The sequence below is a fragment of the Cuculus canorus genome, chromosome 1, assembly GCF_017976375.1.
Source record: "Cuculus canorus isolate bCucCan1 chromosome 1, bCucCan1.pri, whole genome shotgun sequence".
Taxonomy (NCBI): Eukaryota; Metazoa; Chordata; class Aves; order Cuculiformes; family Cuculidae; genus Cuculus; species Cuculus canorus.
In genome coordinates this window covers 114,153,099-114,176,195 of record NC_071401.1, presented here as the reverse complement: position 1 = coordinate 114,176,195, position 23,097 = coordinate 114,153,099, and the positions used below count along the sequence as shown (strand labels likewise).

Here is a 23,097-nt window from a genome sequence, read left to right as displayed (position 1 = left end):
GCCATAGCCAGGCAGGCAATGGCTGGCAGAGGGGGCGCACCTGTTCAATGTGCGATGGGGCGTGGCCTTGGCGTGGGCGTGGTAGGGGTGTGGTCTCGAGGTGTGGCGAGAGGCAGCTAATGGCTGGCGGCGGGCACGCTCCAGCGTGGGGGCGTGGTCTCGTGGGCGTGGTAGGGCGTGGTCTTGGTTTGAAGGAGGCGTACCCGGAGCCAGACAGCAAATGGCTGGTGAAGATGCCCACCTATTAAATGAGTGGGGCGTGGTCTCGCGGCAGGGGGCGTGATATCGTGGGCGTGGTCGGGGCGTGATCTCGCTGCTATAGGGGGCGTGACGAGAGTCAAGCAGCCAATGGCTGGCGGCGGGAGCTCACCTGTAAAATAAGCAGTGGGCGTGGCCTTGCTGGTGGGGGCGTGGCCTTGTTGGCCGGGGGCGTGGCCGGGGGCGTGGCTAGCGCCCGGCAGCCAATGCGCGGCAGCAGTTGCGCTCCATGTTACATAAGCGCGGGGATCGGTTAGCGCTGGCTCTGTCTGTGGCGGCCCCGCCGGTGCCCGGGCCGGGATGGGGCCGCCGGGCGGGCAAGAGGGTGGCCGCAGGCGGCGGAGGCGGCGGTGGGGGGAAGCTGCCGTGGCGGAGAGCAACGCGGACTGGATGGGCTTGCTGCCGGCTGCCCTGTGCGCCTACCCGCTGGCCCACCTGGCCATCCCAGGTACGGGGTGGGGAGAGAAAGGGGGGAGAAGGTTTGGTGTCTCAGCCCTTCCTGATGACTCGGGGCCCGCAGGAACCCCGACCCTGCCCGGAGAGGGCTGTGTAAACGCAGCTGGGAGCCTCTCGCCCTCTGCTTGTTTTCATTGCAGCCCTGACCTCCGAGGTCCTCTTGGAGGTTTCTCCCGTTGCTCGATTGAGGCTAAAGGCAGGGAGAGAGGGTTCTTTACATTGATGTGTCTTCGGCTGTCGGTTTCCAGTGGAAACGTCTTTTGTATGGATGGCTTGTCAGAGGGGGAAAAAGTGCAGCAGGGTTGTGAAACCCCGTGCATGATGTTACACTGAAGACGCTAAAAGGCAGTAATTGCTTATAAATTTCTCCCCCTTTCCAGCTGAACTTAACAACTTCCTGCGGAAAGCTTCCAAGTTCAAGAAAATGGCAAGTGTCATCGTTTCTGGTTTATGGATAGATAAACTGGCGAGTGAGGAAACCCTTCGACAAACCTAAAGTTGCTTAAGAATAGGCTGGATTTCCCTGTAAATCACAGATGGCAAAAAATAATCTAGGTGTCACTTGTAGGTGTCACTAGGGAAGATTTTATGGGCAATTACTATTGCGGTTTATTCTGATACTGGAATATGTTAGACTGGTCATTAGTGGCACAGGCTTGATTTACTGGTACTGTATTAGCTTGTCAGAAAGCCTTTTGGTATGCGTTGTATAGAGGACATGTGGAGACACTTCCCTAGAAACAGAATGACGTCCCCGTTGGTGCCTGCACAGATAACCAAATGGCATTTGAAGCACGTAGAGAAGGTCCTACATGCCTCCTGTGGGGTACCACAGCACTCGTTCCTGAATTAGAATAGCTGGAATGCCTTGTTTTAATCACAAGTAACACACCACCTGATAGTAGCAAGATTATTTTATGTAACCACGTTCATTCAAATATAGAAGGGAACAGAAAGGATTTTGTGTCTGTATAAACTTAAAGCAGCTTCAGATTCTAGAACTTCGTTCTCTGTTTTAGTGAACAGTAGTAAATCAACTTTTTGTTACTGTAGCTTTTTAAGGGCTGTAAGACTTTATTTGCCGAAGGTTATGATGCTGATTTTTGTTAGGTGCATTGTTGCTATCCATCACTTAGAGCACGATTTGCGTGTTGTTTATGACAGAGGAACCAAGAGAATGAGTTGTCGTTTCAGTAGTGCCACACTTCTTAAAATTAGTAGTGTTTTCTTTAAAATGCTTGTAGCGTATGTTTATTTGTAGTCAAAGTTGCTGCATTTTTCCACCCCTCTCCTGTACATACCTCATGCAACCTGTAAGTAAAGGCATTTGGGTTAGATGTTTAGGGATTTTTTTTGTTTACTCTAATGCAATGATTCTTCTGATGAAGTGGACTTTTAGTGTAGCACTTGACAAAGCAGGCTTTATGAGCATCAAGATGATGTTACTAGCAGTGCACATGGAAAGAGTTGCACAAGACAGGTTGCAATCGAGGCAACTGTTTAAAGATGCTGAATGGCAATGAAAGACAGTGCTACCTTCAAAACAGAGGTGAAAGGCAGGCTTCAGGTCAAATGGGAAGCAGTTTTGTCCATGCTTAATTCCCGTGTGTGCTTATGACGGGTATGGCCAGCTTTTGTACATCTCCGGCTGCATTTGTTTCCACCACTGGGGTAATGAACTTGACTTTTTTGGGGTTTTTTTGTTTTGATTTTGTTCCTTCTTCGCAATGCTCCCAACCTGTGTGTAGGACCAAAGGTGTAACTGTAGTGAAGGTGCTGGAGCAGTTGAAGCCTTAAAGCTTGTTTATATAAAATCATCATTCAGCACTCAAATTGCTGTTTGGTTTTGTTTGTTTACAATGTACTTGGGAAAAATGCAGCATTTGAGGGTTAAGACTTTTACTTTTTTTAAAAAAGGGTGAAATGATGGCATGATGGGGCTATTTAAAATGAAAGAATTAATAGTATACACAGAAAGGAAGCTGCTTACATTTAGTTCACCATATGATCTTGTATGGGGGAAAGTCTTAGTAACCCTCTTTTGTGAAGGTAAGGGTGTCTGTGTGTAGACTTTTCCTTCTTTATCTGCTGCAAAAAGTTGCCCTTTTAGAGCTGCTTGTTTTCACTGGCTTTAAATAATGTAGCTGTGACCTCCGGGTGTGATTTTTAATGTAAATTATCCTATGATTGATTCCCTGAGCTATTAAATGTTGTGTGAAATGTGCTGTCTGAGGACAGAGAAAGTTGTCATTTGCTCAATTGCTAGAACTAACTGATAACATAATGTTTAAGGTGAGTGTTTCATGAAGCTTAACAGTTTGGTGTTTACATACCAATTTATCTCTGCTCAAAACAGGAGAGTCTGGAAATTTAGGTATCATCCTTGAAGGCTTGGGTGCGATCAGTTTCAGAATTCAGGCATTTCTTCTTTCTGTTGGAAAAACTCTAGACTAAATACTAAAGCAGCAGATTCTCATCCAAGGAAAAGAGATGAGGTCTACTGTGTGATCCAAGGAGAGAAGAAATCTATTTTGTGATGAGAAATTGCCAAATATCAAGCAACTAAAATGTCTCAACTTATGTGATATAGTCAACAGAATCGACCACCTCCACAAGTAGTGACCTTGTATGAAACTCTAGAGGGTTTTCTCTTAATTATACTTGAGACTAATCCTCTGCAAATGTGGCTTTAAAAATGTACTCTTAAACATTTTGATTGCGAGCATGACCCCAGCAGGGTAATATATAAGGTAATGCGTTTAATTTCAAGCTGTTTTACTTTAAACAATTTTATGAAATTGCGTACAGCTGTGCCACTTATTGTTTTCCTTGGTCATCTCTTAATCTGCATGTGTTGGTTTCCCCCACCCCCAACCCTGAGAAATGGGACATGAGAAAAAAACTGCTGTGCTTTACAGCTTTGCTTTTACTGCTTTCAAAGTAAATCATCTATTTAATGAATTTGCTGGAGATACCTAACCTCTTTCTTGCTTGTTCTTGCATGCTGATAATTCATAGCACCTTGGCATGTCCTATTTGTACTGTTTCAGTACAAATTATTACTTTCTAAGTAATTTTTGCATTACCATAGTTAACTAGGTGCTAGTCTGAGAAGTCGCTCTGCTTCTGAAGATACACCACCGCATTCCAGTTTCATCGAGCTTTTCCATGAATACTTGTATTAGGACAGTCAACTCAATTAAATCACTTTCTGGGATCACGATAAGCTTGTGTCAGTTGTCTTGAGACAGCAAAGCAATTGAGCAGATGTTAACTGCTAACAATCGGTGTTTGCTTGTAGATTGCTTTAGTCCAGCCTCCAAGGTGCTGGATGGAAGTTATGAACAGAGAAGTAGTCAATTCTGTTTTCCTTTGGGTCTTGATAATAATGCATTTAATCTTGTCTGAGTTATTCCATCTTTGAATAATTAAGAGCCATAACATAACTGGTAGACATACTTGCTATTTTTGATCAAACTGTTTTCCTGGGTTGGTTGCCCGTTTTGCTCACGATAGTTAGCTGTGAGTTTTCCCCAGTGCTGTTTTTCTTTCCTTATCTTCTTGAGGAAATTTTTAATTAGTTAGGTAAGGACCCAGTGGTATGTGGGAGAATAAGCACGCTGCTTCTTGCAGGAGCACCCAGAATAGTTATGGATGCAATTTGATAATACAAGCAAGCTAGTCAAATGCCACTTCTGGCCCTGCTCTTCCATACTCTATTTCTTCAATCTCTCATCACCTGAAAAAATAGATCAGGACTCCCATTTCTCTCCATTAGTTCTTGTTTGGTCCTACAAGTGCAAAGGAGTGCATTTGGCAAGCTTATTTTGGTGGAAAGTTTTTCTGTGTTGAGGATAGTGGTTTGGGGGGATTTTCTTGGAATAGCAATTCCTGCCAGAAAAGCTTCCCAAAACAACTCTTCATGTACTTGGACAAACTCTAGGATGGATGCTGGAGCATGTGGCTTTCCTGAGGGACGATGATGGTTAACTTGGTGTGTCACAGTGCTGCAGGTGTAGGCAAGAAAGAGGAGGTAGGGTGGCTGTATGAAGAAAACTTGAGGGATTATATTCTTTCACATAGCTTTAATGAACCTGCTGTTGAGGAAAGAATTTAAGCTCAGCTAGAAAGAAATTAATTTGAATCTGAACTAAGTTCAATTTGATTTGAATCTCCAGAGAAGAGAGTTGAGAAATAGAAAATTAGGAAAAAGGAAAATGTTGTACTTTGGCAATTTGAAATACGATATTAAAAAAGGCACTTAACACCAATGTTCATCCTAGACTGGAATTTTTATTTTTAATGTTGAAATATAAATGTTTGTTTTATAGGTCCAGTTGGTACAGCAGAGTCTAATTTGAAACACTGAAAGAAGTTTTTGCCACCAAAAGTTAATGTTTCCGATACTGCTATGCCTATAGCTGTACGAAAAGCTTGATGGGTGTCCTGCTGGTGTGGAGTTTGCTGATAGGGCAACCTGTGTCTCTGGGAAGAGGTAGGGCAGCTCTTCAGTCATGGCTTCTGGTGATGCATGGACCTTTTTCTGTCATCTTCACATGTATTGGCTCGTCCTCTAAAGGCATTTAGGATTGCTAAGATCACATTTCTAAGCATACAGAGCAATTGCTGCATGGGTGCTGCTTCTGCCTGCATCAGGCTGGACAGTTAGTGAAGAGTTGCCTGTGGAATGCTGGTTTATAGGTAGCTAAAGCTAATGGAAGGGCTGAGTTTTGCAGTTCCAGAAGCACTTTGTTAACAGAGAAATTAATCTTGGCTCAAATATGGCTAAAATAAGACTATATTGGAGAGCTGAAATAGTTGTTGAAATATCTTTAATTTTTCACTGATATATGAGGAGAGGTGTGTCCCTGACCTTCTAAAATAGTAAGTGTTGGTTGTCTTCTCCAAACTATAGCACTTGTCAAGCTGCTTTATTTTTTTTTTCCTACAGTACATACACTTTTAAAATTAACTTTCTAACTAACTTGTAATTGAATAACTTTCTATAGTTTGTTCATGGTAGCGTCAGCATGACTGTAGCTGAAACTTTTAGTGTTTTTGCTGAGATGACAAGCTGTTGTGGGTGACTGCATGGTGCCATCCGGAGCTGGTGGAGCCCCGGGCATCTCCTGTGCATTTCCCTGTTCACCAGCTCTGCTGTCCTGGCAGTGTGACTGTTCACCCAAAGCTCTGTGGGGTGCTTGCCTTTCAGCTGGCCAAGTAGAACTGAAATGGTTCTTAAATAGCAGCACTGTCCAGTTAAAAACTGGCCACTAGGATCTTACTAGATTTGTGGGGTTTTTTTTTACTCTTTGCCTGCATGACACTGAGGTGAACTGCTAAATTTGCTAATGCTGCAGTTTTGTTTCTCTGTTCATGTGCTGTTGTGTGCTATGGACGTGCCTCCTTAGAGGAAAAGCAATGATGAGCTTGAGACTGCTTCCTCCTTCCAAACAGGACTCCTTTGGAGTCCAAATTAAAAGGATCATTGAATTGGCTAAACTGTCCATCTTTTGGCCTAAAGCTCAACGGGTGGAAATATATAAGGTTAATGTTCTGATTCACTGGGTTTTCTGTTCCTTCCCAATTGAATTGACATCTACCAATCAGTGAGTTAGTCACCATTAGCAGAAAATACCTACCCAAGTATGATGATGTTGCATATGATTAGTGAAGGTAGAATTCACAGGATTAACTTTGCCTAAAAGGACAAGGTGTTTTATTAGCTGTGATAGTCTACTTCATTGTAGCAGCAAATACTGACTCTTGCTAGTGAGACACTGTTAAACTACCTGGACCACTGATGAGAATATCTAACAGAAGCTGTTCCAGTGTTCCTAAGTGACAAAGTATTCCTTTTGTGAGGAATTGGTGTGGCAGACATTGGGTCTATGCCCTGGAAAGCCAGTTTTACTTCAGAGTAAACTAATCATAATGTTGATATATGTAGTTGCTGCTCTCCTATGTTGTGTGAAAGTTCCAGTTTGCCTGTTGTTCCTGAAAAGACATAAGAAGAGGGAAAAAGTGCCGTATCAAAACCAAGAAAAAATTTCCGTAGAGCTCTTTCAGCACAGTGAGCCCTTGGTCCATGAAAGAGGAATATGAGTCTAAACTGGAGGCTTTTTCTTTTCAGGGCAAGTGGATGGATCCATTCAGGCTTTGACATGGTAGAGAAGTACTGCCCCTATCTGTTTTCCCAATGTAGGCAGCTAAAGTTGCTGATAAATGCAAAGTTATTGATAAATCCCCAGAAAACCTTGATAACAATAACTCCAACCACTACTAAACAGTTTCTTCTGATTGGGAAGAAAAGCACAATACTATGTGATATTGTCTGAGATAGTTTTAAGCAGTCCATTTCTCCCTTTCTCTTTGTACCGCTTTTATTCCACCCACCATCACTACCACTTCCCACACTGAAAGGGGCAGTGAGGGAAATCAGGGTAGTTCTTTGACTGGGAGAGGAAGTTTTCCTAAGAGGATTTGGTCTTTACTAGGCTTTGTCCTCCCTAATGACACTGCATTAAGTACACCTAAAGGATGCTTTTAGGATTCTATTAAAATATAAATATTCGTCTAAATAGTTTTAGATAACTAATTGTCAATAGGATGCCTGTTATTCTGGCCTCTCCTCCTTTTGCTGGACAAGTTCATATTAACTTTTCATTGATGAAGAGCTTTTAGGATCTTAATCTTTTGATTAGAAAATCTGGATTGTTAATGACCTGAATCCTAAGGACTTCTGAGAGGCACACTTATTTATCCTGGTTTTCCCTCAGCTGTGGCACACATGAGATGTTTGGTTTAGAAGAACATTTGTGCAACAGTCTTAACTTGTTAGCGCGTGCATCCTGTGTGTTTGGAACTTGATTACTGTGCTTCTAGATGTCTGAGCTATGTATTGCTTGGTATGCTGTGTCATGTGTGGTATTTTGTAATATATGGGGAATGTACTTCGCCCAGTGAGCGAAGCTTGCTCTAAGTAGTTTGGCGTCACTACAGCTAGGGTGATTCTTTGTCCATAAGTAACCCTTTAATGCTTCTAGAGGATTGGTACAGTATGTTAACCTTGCTGCTTACTAATGTTTGACATAGTTAACAAGAGGTTTTCTTGTATTTTTTCATTCTGTTAATGTGAAGATCAGACCAAATTATTCAGACCTATTTAAAATTACTGACACTGCACTCTCCTGCCTTTCTGCTTTCATTTGTTTCTTGGTTAGCCATTTTTTTGCAGAAATTATCTTTTGATAAGTTGCTGCTTCTGACTAGTCCACAGCCTTGCAACCAGGGAGACTGGTGATATACTAGCAGACATGCTTATATCAGAAAAGTTTTTGTCCTGTCAAGTAATTGACAGTGCACAAGTTATATGTTATAAGATCTCTGCACTTTGCATGCCATGTAGTCATATTTTTAACATCCCTTGAAGTTGAATTTACAAGCCCTCAAAAGGACACTGAGGTTAGTGAGATGCTCATTCCTGTGCCTGTGCTGCAACTATATATGCAGAAAGTATTGATGTGGAAACAAAAGCTAAAACAAAGTGATAGGGCAGGTAATTGTTGAATTTCAAGGCTTAATATTCTGTTGATGAGTGTAATTTGAGTTGCACCATGGCTTAATTTGACTATCTGTAACTAAGTAGCATGACAAACAGACATACTGGAAAGTGAGACTTTGCTGCAGATCTAATGACAAAAGCCTGCTTTCTAACAATTAGCACAAAGACTTCAACCAAAAAGTCATCCTGAATGGTGAAATATCATCTATTTAACATACAAATTGAATTGAGAAGTGACCTGTTTAACATACAATTAACTTGAGAAATTAGTGTAAGAAGAATAAAAGGAGGTTTAAAGATATGAATAAAAATTAATCTACAGATCTACTTACTGGGAGAAAATTAAGAGGACTATCCATCATTTTAACAATCTGGCACCTGGAAGATACCTCTAATACTGTTCTAACCATATCGTAGCCTTTGATAGTGATAGTTAAATATCTGGACATTTGATGGGAGTTGACTGCTTTCCTTGAAGCTTCTAGCCTGTCAAGTGAAAGAAATGAAACCAAAATAGAGCAGCTGTTGTCTGTTAATGTAAGAACTGCCAGCTGATTATCAGTATGTCGATTTTCTTTCTTTAAATGCACATATTCTTTCATGCTTAAGTTTAATGCTTGCTGCTTCATGCTATGTATTTTCAGCCCGTAGGAAGCAATTGGCAAAACATAATGACTTTATTTTATTTCCTGTGTCTAGCTTGGCTTTGGGAAGGGCTGAGCACCAGACAGATGCCATGTCAGAAGAGCAGCTCAGCGAGATTTGTAATCTGAATGCAAATCCGTTCTCGTGCACAGTGACTCAAGTGTGCTGCCCATGCAATTACATGCCCTTTGTCATGTGAAGGACAACAAAGACAAATTTTCTTGGGTTTTCTGTGTCCTTTCGATTCTCAGTCTGTAGAATGGAGGTTATAAACACCTAGGTTCAGTAGTTAATTTGTTCACAATCAACAGGTTGAAGGAATGGATTTATTTAATCAGTATAGGGCGTTATTTATGTTAAGATGTTAGGTATCTGAAATGTCTTGCTGACAAGGCTTCTCGGGAAGCAAGAAAAAGCTCAGAAGTAGTCAGTATAATCTGGGGTGATGCGTACCATTTGGGTGGTGGGAAACGCAGACCACAAAGGTTTTCTTGCACGTGGAACTTTTCTGTGTATGTTGCTATGAGAGTTTTGTGATGCTTACCCTGTTGCTACTACTGTACAGTGTTACAGCATCTGAGTTATCACACATCCTTGTGTTAGACATGATTTGAGAATGTGGTTAGCAGCTCTAACACTGAGCTGCTAACAGAATGAGGCTGATCTGCTCCATGCTTCTGGTGTAGGCTCTGGCCTTTGTCTTTTAAGTTGTGCAGAGTTGGGTTGGTTTAGGTTATGCCTTTTGAAAAAGAAATTCTGTATTGGTAACCAGCCTGGCTCCTGCCATAGCTATAGAATGGCTAGGTTTTCCATGGAGTTTAGGGGAAGAGTGAAGGAGAATGGGGATTATTTTGACATCATGATGCAATCAGCTTAGTGTGTAGCTTAACATCACAGCTAAGCTGTATTAAAAACCAGTGGCTGAGCTGGTAATATGACACAGTGATCTTAAATTAAAGAAGGGCTTGGTGGATGATGTCTATCCTAACCCAGCTCTTACCCTTCATCCCAATGAGTGTCCAGTGCTGTTGCTTCTCAGTTTTCAGTTTGCTTTTTTCCCTCTTACTGGAGTTAAAATGTTCTGAGTCCATGCTTGGCCTAGATATTTCTCACAGTTAGTGTCTGGCCTTCTGTAATTGACTGCTGAATGTAATTGGACTTCTGCCATGTCTTTCCAGCCACAATATTGATGATGCTTCTCTGCCCTCCTTAGGAGGTAGTCTTCTAGCAACTGTGAAAAGGAGAGCTTAGTTTTCAGATGCTTCACTTTGTGTTCTACTTTGTCTGGGTATATGTGTTGTATATGTAAATATACATATTCATTGTAAATGAAGTTTTTCAAGGTTTTTAAGCAGAATCGCAGAGAAGGAGTTTTAAGGATCTTCTGTAACTGTAGAAGAATGTCACATAATTAAGTTTCTCAAATAGCAGCTGCCTTATTAAGGAGTGTAGTTCTTAAAGTATGTGTTGAAGAAGTTGCTATGTGCTTGTGGCTTCTGTTCTTGTTGCTTTCTAGAGCTATGAATAGAAATTGGGCTGTGGTAGTGCAAGAAGAAATTTTTGCATCCTTAAATGTGCCTTGTATCAGCAATCTGGAAAGGCAAGTCTTTTGTAGCTGTAGAGTATGTGATCAGACTTAGGAAAACAAGCTCGCTCTTGGCTCAGATTTGCTTAGACAACTGAGTTGACACAATGTATTTGATGCGGGATAAAATTGTCATTCTGGTGTAAGTCAGATTTATCAGTAACCCTGAGGGGGGCATAGTGGTGTGACCTCTCTGGACAGCAGTGTAGAGGCTTCTGGACAACAGTCTAGAGGCTGCTGCACAGTCTTAGTTAAGATGAAAATAAATGTTTCTTATAGCCTTAGTCTTAGCATGTTAAACCATTTTCTGCAGTGATCTAAATAGAGGAAGAAGTTTAAATATATAGAAATGAACTTAAACCCCAAACCAACACCTGCATGAAGGAAAACATAAACTGGCATAGTTTTGTGCAAAGTGACTCATTCAGAGGCAGAAGACAAGTTGTTTGCAATTGAAGTCTACTTTCCAAATATTGTAGTAGCTTGAAGGGCTCATTCTGCTGTGTAGGGATGCGTATGAAACACTAAATGTCTGAGTTGCAGCTTGCAGCATGAGCCACACCTTAGATGGCTTCTACTGAAATGTCTTCACTGGATGTTTGATCCTCCTGTATTTTGTTCAGAGTTACACCTTTGGAGGTGGCAAAAAAGAAATTTGGCTGTCCCTCCAAAACTGACAGCTGCTTTTTGAGTACTTTACTGTGACAGGTACTAATTCAGTTCTTAAACTGTGACATCTTTTTTAAATGGCTTTTTTGTTACTTGTTGCTTGTTTCTAGAAAACTGAATGGAAAGCCACGCAAGAAGCACACTTTCACAATTACTGCGAAGAATTCCTGAACTGATCAGAACTAGTTTTAGTGTTTGTTTGTGAAGCCTAAGAACTAACCTTCATGGTTCGTTTTCAGTACTTTTGAAGTAGCTGAAATTCTTGGAGAAAGAGTGCATTTAAGGTTGATGTGAACTGATATTTGGTTTTACGCACAGTCTGTTCTTCCATCTGGATTAAAAAATCCTGACAGGATAATCCAACTGAGATCATAATCTTGTTTATAGCTTTGACCTTGCATCACAGGAAATGTATCAATCTTCAAGCGAGCACTGGTACACAAATGGTTTGGGTAAAGGAGGCTGTGGGTGCCTCCAATGTCCCAAAAGTGAAAATGACAAATTAGAATTTTAGGAGTTGCAGACTGATGTAGAAGAAGAAATTCTGGAGAAGTGTAGTCCCACAAGCAGGGACAAGAACTCTGGCTCATGCAGGGAGGGGAAACAAAGGCTGCCAGCATTGCATGGTCTCACTGTTCCCCTGGGGCTGCTTTGTAGTGACTGGGGTGTGTGGGTGTGTGCGAAGATGCTTTCCCTGTGCTTCAGCAAAGTGTGTGTGCAGGAAGCTGGTGGGGTTTGGCTCAATGGGGAAATCCATCTGTTGTCCTGAAGAAAAAAAAAAGGAATAAGCAGGGCTATTAGAGCTCTGTACTGTTTTACCTGGCTGGGGCTTTACAGGGAAGTCGTGAATGAAGCGGTTGCAGCTTCCTGGTCAGAATGCTAGTGCCTAGTGTAAATGGGTAGAAATCACTGGTAAACCTCAGTCTGTTGGTTTTTTGTGTTTTTTTTTTTTTTTTCCTAATATGCATACATTTTATCCTAGAGATCCAGTTTCTTTGCCAAGGTACAGGTTATGTTACAAGAGTTTTATTAGACATTGATTCTTTTGGTAGGAACTGGTAATTTGGATCACCTTTTTTGATGAATTTTGTTCACCATACCTGTAGTCACTCAGATACACTGCCAGATAAGACGTGCTGGTGAACTTGCCCAATGTGAGTTCCACTTGTAAGTTCAGCCAGTCATTGCCTGCTGTTCAAGCTAGCAATCATTTATTTACCATCTTGGGGCTAAAGCAAGATGTGCTGTATAGTTCCCTCTGTCCATCATGTGAATAGAGATATGTGTTCCAAGTTCTTTGTTGTATTAGATCATAATTGGATTTACCAGGTAGAATGAAAATAAAGCCTCAGATTCTTTCAGTGAAGTTGAAGTGTCAGCTCAAATCAGTGATATACCAGGCTCAGGGAAAGCTTTAGAGTTAGATTAGTAGTTTGTAAACAAAGGAAGATTTAAAAGAAGTTTCCTGTTATGACTGCTTGTCTTGTGGTCGTGATTTTCAGAGTGTGCTGAAATTGGGAGCTCACACAAGAAAAAAGTTCAAACTAAGAAATTTAAACATAGCTCTTGTTGTATGGTTAGGGAAAATTAAGGTGCAAAGGATAGTTTGAAGGACTCACACTTGAGGATAACTCTTCTGCAGCCCTGCCAGGCATGTAGGACTTATTTCATTTTACAGGGCACATGGATGTGTGTGTTTTGGGGAACTCCGTTTTCAATATTCTTGGCTTTTATTTCTAGGGTCACATGATTCTTTCAGCTACTGGGTTGATGAGAAATCTCCTGTGGGACCAGACCAAGCCACAGCCATCAAACGTTTGGCCAGAATTTCTTTGGTTAAAAAGATCATGAAGAAATGGTCAGTGACTCAAAATCTGACTTTCAAAGAGCAGTTGGAAGGTGGGATCCGCTACTTTGATCTTCGTGTATCTTCTAAACCTGGGGAAGTAGGACAAGAGATTTACTTCATACATGGCTTATTTGGCATCAAAGTATGGGATGGGCTGAAGGAGATTAACAACTTTCTTGAGCAGCATCCCAAGGAAGTAGTCTTCTTGGATTTCAATCACTTCTACGCCATGGACAACAGCCATCACTGCTACTTGATCAACAGAATCCACTCAGCATTCGGATCCAAACTTTGTTCTGTTGAATGTGTAGAATATGTGACATTACAGTACATGTGGGAGAAGAAACACCAGGTAAGAAAAGGATGTGCAATGTTATTCGAACACAAAAGCTTAAGATTTAAATAGAGAGGCAAGGTGTGGTTTCCACTGAGAGGTATTGGACCAAGGATGCTGCTGACAGTCAATTTAAAACCTCCTAGGGCCACCTTTATGTAGTGTGCGTATTTCCTCCATTTCTGTGCAGCTGTGTAGCCCATCCATCCAAGGTGTGGCTAGACTGCGTCTGTTCCCAAGCATGTCTGTTAAATAATTAAATGTTTGCATCCTTGGGGTCTTGTGCTCCTTAAAAATGGTTTTCTCTCCTGGAAGAACATGTTGTGCTGACTGGTAAGGATTTGATAACTGTTGTCTTTTTGGCAAGCGTGAAGCATATAAGTTTTAACATGACTAAGGTATGGTACAGAATTTCTTAGCTCTTTTGCTGCCATCCTAATCTATAGTGGCAAGATTAAATGCCTTTTCTCTGTGGTAACTGCTCCCCTGCATACCAGAAAACTGACAACAGGATTTCAGGAAGAGCACATAATTCTTAAATTGTAAAGTACATAAGGCTTCCAGGAATTCCTCTGAATAAATGCTGTCAGTGCAAGGGTCCAGAGTTGAATTATTTGTAAGTCTGGATGTTAAACAAGTGTCGCATCTTTGTGCTATCCTCTCGTAGAGAACCACCTTGCAAGGCATAAAATACAGACTTTTGATTTTGAGAAGATTTTGCTGACAGCAAGTCTGACTTTGGCATCTCATGCAGTAAGTGTGAGTGGAATGCTGTTATGCCAGTCAGCCTGGTGCGCTTTAGCTGCTTAATAGCAGTTACTCAGAAGATGGCAAGACTGCTAAAATCCTTCAAATACAAATGTAATATTCTCTGACTATGTTTTGAAATGCTTTTAAGCTGAATTCTTTGAATGGCATTTCAGTATACTCCTGGCAACTTTTTCATTTTAAACTGATGATCCTTAAAGCCTGAAGCAATACTGTCCTTGTAGCTCACCAAAATGATGTCCATCTCCGTGGTTGGCAGTAGTGCAACAAATTAACTGACACCTATGACTTGGGAGCAGCTTCTTTTTGCTTGGTCTTTTCAATGTTATGCTAGCTGCAGCAGTACTGTATAAGCATAAATCAATGCAACGTCCTTTCAAACTATAAATAACATGGTTGTGAATTTTTGTTTATTTTTTTCTCATTTTTCTTTGTTCTGTTAGGTTCTTATATTCTACCACTACCCTTTGTGTGAGGAATACTCCTTTCTGTGGCCAGGGAATAAAATGCCGGCACCGTGGGCTAATACAACCAACGTGCACAAACTGTTACAGTTCTTGGAGACCACTCTTGAGGAACGAAGTCGTTATGGGACTTTTCATGTTTCTCAAGCAATTCTCACACCTCGAGTGAAAACTATTGCACGGCATCTAATTCGTGGTCTGAAAAACACACTCGTTCACAGGTGAGGACTTTGTCTTGATTTCTTAGTTCTTTATTTAACCTATGTTCCATGTTGAAAGAGGCACCCGAGTAAAGAAGAAATAGATATTTGTTTAGAAGTACAACTTGATGAAAGCATGTGGGTTTGCTTCATTAATATTGCTTGTGAGAGATTTGCAGTCATTAATATTTTCAATAATTCTTTTTTTAAAGTAACAAGGTATATATGTATCTGTTTACTTGGAATCGGAGCTCCTTCTGAATGTTATGTGATTTAAAAAAAAAAAGGGCTGGACCTGTTATTTCAAACCAATAATTCATTCCAATTTAGCTGAACTTGAATTTGGGGGAGGGGGGAGCTTGTCCCACAGAGGTAAATTGTCTATTTGTGGGCTCAGTTTTGTATTTGTCTGGATAAATCTGTCTCAGTAACTTCAGTGGTGGCCAAGGATGTGCAACCTAAGGCAGTATTTTATCTTGGGTTTTTTACACAAAAATTAGATTAAGAATTTGACTTTTTTATACCACTGACTCTTGTGCAATTAATTTGCCCATGAACAAAGACAAGGGCTTTACTTTGAGCACTGTAGATTGCCTGAAATTTTTAGTGGTGTTAACAGTATGACCAGGATAGGTTCCATGTGACCTTTTTTTTATGCGTTATCACCTTGTAGCCTGTTTGCTAAAAATTGCCAGAACTGTAACAGTCTTGGTGGGATCTGGCATGCTGACTCACTGTTTAATATTGCCTCTTTTGATGTCACTAACAGTTTATCTTGTTGTAATGATAGGTGATCACAACTGATCTAAATCAATCAGCAACAGAGCTTAATAATAAGCAGTGACAAAGACACATCTCCATCTCCCAGTTCGTGTTCCTTTCTGCGAGAATCATTGGTCGCTTTAGAAGTTATTACAGTATTATTTTGAGGCCAAAGTCAATGTAACTTTTTTCTTAAAAAAAAAACAACTGCTGTGTTTTTGCAACCAGAAGAGTTGTTGATGGAAGTAAGCAAATCCTAGGTGAAGTACAAATCATGGAGTTTTCAATCACTTTCCTGTTTACAGACATTAATCTAGCAAAAGATAATGCAATCCAAACGAAGTTTGCCACAATATGCAGATCTCCTCCCTGGCTTGTGCTTTGCCCACATGTGCGTGGTCAGCTTTGGACACTAGGTGGTGCTCAGGTGCTTTAAGACTGGTGTTTGCAGTCACAAGTTGCACAAAACCAGACGTGCCCTTGGTGGGGAGACCTAACAGAAAGCACAGATGTTGCTTGTCTATGTACTGTATGTTAAGTGTACTGTTGTATCATAAATAAAGGAAAGATCTTACCGAATTTCTATTTTAAACCCAAGTAAAGGATCATCTAATTTCATGGAATGAGTGAGCAATTTTGTTTCAAGTGTCTCCTGGCACAGATCTGGGCTGTAAGCCAGTGGTAGGCTGGAAATTTGCCTTCGTTCCATCCCTTCCCCTTCGCCCCATCGTTACCACTTGTTTGAAAGGAAACTGTGAAATCTTAAAATAGATGTTGCTACTTGCTACAGCGTGATTGCTTGTATACATTTACAAATGCTGATTTGTATATGTAAATCTCTTTGCAGTTCTGTGTAGGTGGCTGCTTTCTCATATGGAAACTTTGCCCTGAATATGAATATTTAAGTGTCCTTGAGCCCTTGATAAAGGAGGAATGGCAACATTCACACTTAGCTGGCTAGAGTCTGGTGTGTCTCTTGACAGGGATAGTAATTAAGCTTGGACTCAGGTTCTGTTGTCTGTTGGTCTTTGACGAGACTTTTTTTTTTCCTGAAACAAGAGCTGTGGGGTGCCTTTAGGGGTTTTGTTTGTTTCTTCCCTATTGTTTTATCTAATTCACTTGCCTCCTGTGTTCTCATATAATTTTCTATGCATATTATGACACTAATTTAAATAATTCTAATATATTTAGTCACTTGTATCTAATGGTGCTGAAACCTCCGGTGTCTGCATGTTGGAATGCAAAAAAAAAAAAGGTTTTGCAGACTCCCAGCTTGCTCTGTGTCCAAGAAATCACTTGAAATTTCTCCTGATGTTAGAATTTCTAACTCCTCTTAACCTAATTCCTGACACACCTCACTTTTCTCTGGTTACAGTGATGTATGGTGATATGTTCAACCCTGTAGAGCTGAGGACTTAGTTTCTTTGATCCTGTTGCTGTGGGTGGATCTGGAAGCTGAAGGGAGTTTGGTAGACATGCAGTGCACTGCCCCCAACAACTTCCTTGCCCACTCTAAGGCAGAGGTGGGCAGGGGCATGTCTTGGGCCAGATATAGCCTTGCTGTGTGCCACACTGTAGTCCACTGTGGAATTAAGCTTTTGATTCAGCATGTACTTGGGTGAAAACAAACCAGGAGGGAAGAAATTGGTGTGTAGTACTAAATCCTGAAGCACAGTCTGCTTGGTGAATATAGAGTTCATAAATGTTACTGTGTACACATGGTAGCTTGGATTGATGACTGGCCAATATTTCTATTTGGTAAGTAGTGACCACATGCTATGTTATGCGCTCTCAGTTGCATTTTGCGTGGCAGTCAGGACCTGATCACAAATGTGAGGTGGTAATGTAACTTGTAAACAGTGCATTGCATTTGAAGTGAGTATGTATAGAGAAGACTGTCTTTTAAAATGTTTAATTTTCGTTATTTCAATTCCTTTAGGAACCTGCCCATGATTTTGAATTGGGTGAAAGCACAGAAGCCAGGCATTATGGGTGTTAACATAATTACATCAGACTTTGTGGAGCTGGTTGACTTTGCTGCTACAGTTATTGCACTGAACGATCTCCTTTTAGAAGATGATGAATCTTCAATTAAGTCCTGATTGCTGTGTCCTGCTTGTGCTCCTCAGTAGACATCTTCGAACTGTGAAATGTTTTATTTATTAAGTGAAACATACTGTAATCTCTGTTTATTTAAAAAAAAATATTTCTAGACAAAACGTGATTAAACATCACATACAGGCAGGGCCCTTCTCCCAGGGATGTTTGGATCTGAGTGGAACAAAGTGCAGTCTGAGTGCTGCTGCATGGCTGTGGCTACGTGTTTGAGTAAGTTATGCACACATCTGCTGCAGTCTGGTGCGGTGTCTGCCTGCCAACAAGAGACTGGCCTCCAGAGCAGATGTACCCAATTATGGTGCGTGTCTCCCTGGTGACCAGACTCACGGTGCCCTTGTGTGCACATCCTGCTTATATCTCAACTCCAGGGCTTAAACCAAGGGTTGCTGCTGATCCCTTAGCGGCAGTGTGACCAAGCCAGTTGAGACAGTATTGGTTTTGAGCCACCTCAGGCATAGCTGGGCTCAGCTGGAGGCTGCTGCTGTATTAATTGCACTGCTTTAGACACTACCTGACTTACTTGAAGAAACAATATTGCTGTTGTTCAGGGGAGAAGCTGTTGCACAGTGTTGGATATCCAAACTGTCCTTTGATCCTGAGAGGTGAAGGCTTGGAATGCTCTGCCTCTTTGGACTTCAAGCTCTTCTGCTGGACCTTTTTATTTTACTCTAATACATTTACTGCCATGATGTTTAAGTGTGTTTCTTTGTCATTAATTTGGAGAATCTTTCAGTCCTCAAAATATGAGGATTAAAACTCACAAGTCTGAATTCCTGTTGAGCCATTTGAGAAACCACAGCTCCTCTGTTTGCTGGGCATTTGTTTTTTCCGTCCTTTAAGTTTTCTTTGGGGAAAGTCTCTCACCCAGATGGCCTTTCTCTGGAAGGAGGTGGACTAAGTGGGAGTTTGCTTTGAATTCAAAGAACTGAAGCTGGCAGGGACAGCTTAAAACCCAAGTATTTATTCTTTGATTTTCAATGTGACAGTAAATTCCAAAATCTGATGCAAAAGTTGTGGTTGTCAGAGAGCCACAGCTCTGGGGGAGAAACTTCCCCAGCCTGCACCTTCTTGTGACAAAGTAAGCAACAGTCACACAAGCACAGTCAGGCCTCAGTGCTGCTTCTTTCTGTAGTCACACTGTTTGTTGCTTCACAACAAAATGTGACCGTGTGTGCTTGAACTGATGCAGTCACATGTTGGTACTTATCAGTACTTTGTTGACCAGCTAGTAGCAGTCCTACAGTCTGATTTATCTTTGGTTTAAAAAAAAACACCACAAATGTGACTGATAAGCAGATACTTCTGTTTGATCTTCCTCAGCCAACTGTTGGTGTACTAATTATTCAGTGATGATGAATTTGTTTTAACCTCTAAGCTATTTATAAGAGAACCGATCATATTTATAGATATTTTATTCAAAAGAAAAGTGAATCTCCAGATTTATTATTTATTTTGTTAACATATCCTGTGTCTGCCGTCATGGTCTGTCAGCCCAGAAAAAATCCAAAACATCTTTGCTTGATTGTCACAAACTCTGAACCGAGGACGTGTTTATCTGAAGGTTTGCAAACCTTCCATGTGAATGTTGACAGAGTTCTGAGCAGACTGTAATCTGATTTATCTGTTTGCATGGTTTTCATTAGAGTTCCTTGAATGTTTTTGAAGTGAATCCTTTTTCTAAGGGAGGTGGGAGTAGGGGCAGGTCTGTCTCAAGCTTTATCCTTTCCTCTTGTGTTTTCAATGACAGTCAAACTAAAGATCAAACTTCTAGCTTAAAACTTCCTTTGAAAAGCCCAGCAGAAGTTTTTTATTATTTTTGCTACTTTTTTCTTGATGGAACTGCTGGAACCTGTTTTAAACAGCATTATTTTGTTTGCAAAGTTATTTAAAACACCTGGCTCTTCTTTAGCTGAATTTCGTGTTAACCTACTTTACTTATGGCCCCAGCTGAAACTCCGTGATAGTGTTAAATGTAGTTTAACAGTTTCAGTAGTCTTTTAGCTGAAAATTATCTCAGAAAACTTTGATTTGAATGCTTTGGCAGAAATAATACATTTGCAATGTTTCCTGCAGAGCTGGAAGACGAGAAGGTGAAGTATGATGTCTTGCATTTAGACCCTTAATGTATTTTGTACTGTATATATCTACCTCAAAAAAGATTTATCAGGCTTAACCAATATTTATGTTGTGCGTACACTGTAATGACTGTTGCTAGTCTTTCTGTTGTATTTATTTAAGTAGAGATATGATGGCTGTAACTCAGGGCTTTGGTTAAATTTTATTAAGTACAAACTCAAAAGTTTTTCTACTGTATTTGCTGTTAGCTCTTGCCTCTTGAAAAAGGACAAAGGCATGCCAAGAGTTAAGAGTGTTAGCGGAGGGAGAAGAAATGGAAAATAGCTTTAGTATTATCAGAGAAGTGTGTATGTATTGAATGTTTTTGTAAGTGTGACCTGCCTGAAGACACTAATGTCTTTACAGAGCAGTGCTAGGTGTAACCATCTCTGTGTGAGGAACCTGACAGTCAAAATCATGAGTTGGGCAAGTGGCAGATACAGTTGCCTACAACAGGTAATCTTCCATGGACGCTCGGGGCAGTGTTAATGCTGATGTTTAGGACTGGCTTTAGGTTAGTCCTAAACAATCCTAAGCAATAGGAACTACCTTTCTTCTATTACATGTTATAGCCTGTAACAAAGCTACCCATATAACAGACTTGTCTTTCTCACACAGTACCACTGCATGCCAGGTTCCCACACACTTTACGAAACAGAGGACATCTAGACTTGGACTTTGAGCTGTAAGCTGTTTTCCAGCATTATAAAAACAGAAAAGTGAGCTGGGCAGGAAGGGAGGATCAAGGAAGTAGGGCAGTAGTTTGCATCTAGTGCTCACACTGAAGGTGTGACAGTGTTTAGCCAGGTTTCAGGAAGCAGAGTGGAGCAGGTCTGGCAGGGGAGTGACAGCAGCCACAGTTTGTACAGAGGAACTCAGCTGACAGTCTAGCCTCTGAGCAGGCTGCAGCTGGGTAGAGTATGGAGCAGCTGATAGCCTACAAGATCATGTATGTATGAGCTTGAGGAAAATAAAGATGGGCATGAATGCAGGAGAAGGCTGGGGGTTCCTTGCTCTTGATGGAGACCTCTGTATGTTGAATACAGTGATTTTCTTGCTTCTATTTTCCCCAAGCAGTAGGGTTTGCTTTTAAACAGTTTAGGTGGAGAACTCCCCCAGAAGAATTTTTCTGAGGACTTAGCCGTTCTATGGTTAAGCTGGAGTGCTGGGAGAGGAAAAGCCAGGAAACTAGCACCCGCTTGAGGCAAAGTGCATACTTGAATTGCATATTCTTGAGTAATTACTTGTAAGGTTTGTCATTACATATTCAGGTTACTTAAACATTGGTTTAAGACTGTCACTTCTCTTCTTAATGTGCATTCACTGAATGCTGAGCACATTGGTGTTGTATGCCCATCCTCCTGGTACTGATCACTGCCATTTGCAATAGGGCATACCTGAGGCACGGGAGACCACTGTATCCCTGATGGGAAGCAGTAGGGAGAAAGTTGTTAGGAAGCATATGTAAGTTTCTAGCACCTTATTGTGAGCTTATAGTAGGTGAACACAAAGAGGTATTATTACTAGATTTTGCAGACTGACAATCTCTCAGTTCCTTATTCGGGAACTACTGTTGTAATACTTGACAGCTGTGGAGCTGGGAGTTATAATGTTGTTTGGGGTTTCTTGAGAACAAAGGACAGATTACTGCTGTCCAATTTTATCTCAAGAACTGAAGGAATACCAGCTTGCATATGCTTTGTGATGGTGAGAATCCCACTGGCGACACTGCTGGCAAGGCAAGTTTCAGGAATGCTGTGGTCAGTGAGAGATGTCAGACTGCGAGTCATCAGAGCAGAAATGCTGGCTGCATTCTGTTGGCCCCTAGTCTGTTGAACAGACTCTTCAAAGAAGAAAGGAATAATGGGAAAATGATATCTTGGCTCCTAACACATTGTTTCCTGCTGTGTTGGTACTGAGTTAGTATGCTGGAGTTTAGAATGTACCTGTGTTGTAAAGCTCAAGAAGCACTTTTGAGCAGGGATTTTGGCTCATACAGAAGTAGGGCATCTGTCAAGATGCTCATCTATTGCTCTCATCTGGCTAAGCCTTTGGAAATACTTTTTGTGTACCTGTATCAAGTGTCAGAGTTCATTGCTGTATCATCTAGCAGACCAGGCTTTGGGACTTGTATAGATAAATAGTGACATGACCATTTTGGTTTAAAATCAGGTTATCCATGGAAGTCTGACAGAGCATATGTAACTTGAGATTTACTTGAGTATATACTATTTATTACAAAGTCCCTGTGCAGTTATAGCAAGACTTTCATCTAGACTTGAGCATATTGTTACCAACCTCTAATAAGCAAATTCTTTGGTCAGAGGACCACTGTTTGGGGAAAACTTGAAGCAGATTGTCAGTACTTGTTTAAGGACAGAGAAATTGTCTAATGTGAGGAACTTCATTCCATATTCAGATTAGCTCAAGATGTAGTCTTTCCATCAGTGGAAGAGGTTGTTTTTTTTTCATTTTCTGTGACTGACAAATTATTACTCCAGCTTTGTTTTTTGACTCAACATGTGAGTAGAAGAGCCAGAGCATATGCTGAAGAGCAAATAAATTTTATACTAAAGATACGTATGTTGGGCTAACTGTGGTAAGAGTATAGTGATTCTTAGTCCCACCTTTCAATGAATCCTGTTAGCTGTTTTGTTTACGTTGTTAAATCAGTCTGGTTTATGTTTAAAGAAAAAATCTGTCCCACCGATTCAATGTGTCTGTCTTGAAATGTGTGTACTTCTGTAAACATGTTTCTCTAAGTCTTATCACATAAACAAGCTTTGACTTTTAATTGTAGGGATGGCAATAGGAATGTCAACTTCAGAACTGTTTCCTGAATCTGATTATATTTTATATTCCTGAATATTTATGTATTGTGTTGTTTATTAAAACTGTACTTCACTTACCCTTTGTTAGACTTATAACTTTTTCCATATCTCACTTAAATTGAACTGCAATGTATTCTTAATTCTGAAAAAAGTATTGAACAGTACATCTTATATAAAAATAACTTTAATCCTTTGATTTTTCTCAATGTCAGATGTGTTTTGCAGTTGGAATTTTTGTGCTATTGATACTGTGAAGTGGGGCAAATGGAGCCAGGTAAAGAGGAGTTGCCAACACTTTTTTGGTTTGTGCAGTTTCTCTTCTTTCCTTTGGCAGTTAGCGCTTTACCAATCTGTCTAATTCAGTTTGTGAAACTAGGATGCTTCATCTGAACTGCAGACAGACTTGGAATTCTCATCTGTTTCTGCTTTATTATACACCTAATATCATTGTTTTTTAATCCTGATAATAAAAGTACAAC

General features: G+C 40.7%; 1 protein-coding gene across 1 annotated transcript; it reads left to right on the top strand.

Moving 5' to 3' along the window:
* Positions 1-481: 481 nt before the first annotated feature.
* Positions 482-23,097, top strand: PLCXD2 (phosphatidylinositol specific phospholipase C X domain containing 2). The gene is made up of 4 exons (XM_054056028.1): positions 482-706; positions 12,918-13,378; positions 14,572-14,813; positions 17,494-23,097. The coding sequence occupies exons 1-4, from the start codon at positions 559-561 to the stop codon at positions 17,654-17,656; spliced, it is 1,014 nt and encodes a 337-aa protein (XP_053912003.1). The 5' UTR covers positions 482-558; the 3' UTR covers positions 17,657-23,097.

What these genes read in the sequence shown, in the direction of transcription:
- PLCXD2 (XM_054056028.1), top strand. Translation starts at nt 559, where the DNA reads ATGGGGCCGCCGGGCGGGCAAGAGGGTGGCCGCAGGCGGCGGAGGCGG. An exon ending in TGTGGGAGAAGAAACACCAG is followed by an intron (nt 13,379 to 14,571) that starts GTAAGAAAAGGA and finishes TTGTTCTGTTAG; the next exon opens with GTTCTTATATTCTACCACTA. An exon ending in AAAAACACACTCGTTCACAG is followed by an intron (nt 14,814 to 17,493) that starts GTGAGGACTTTG and finishes CAATTCCTTTAG; the next exon opens with GAACCTGCCCATGATTTTGA.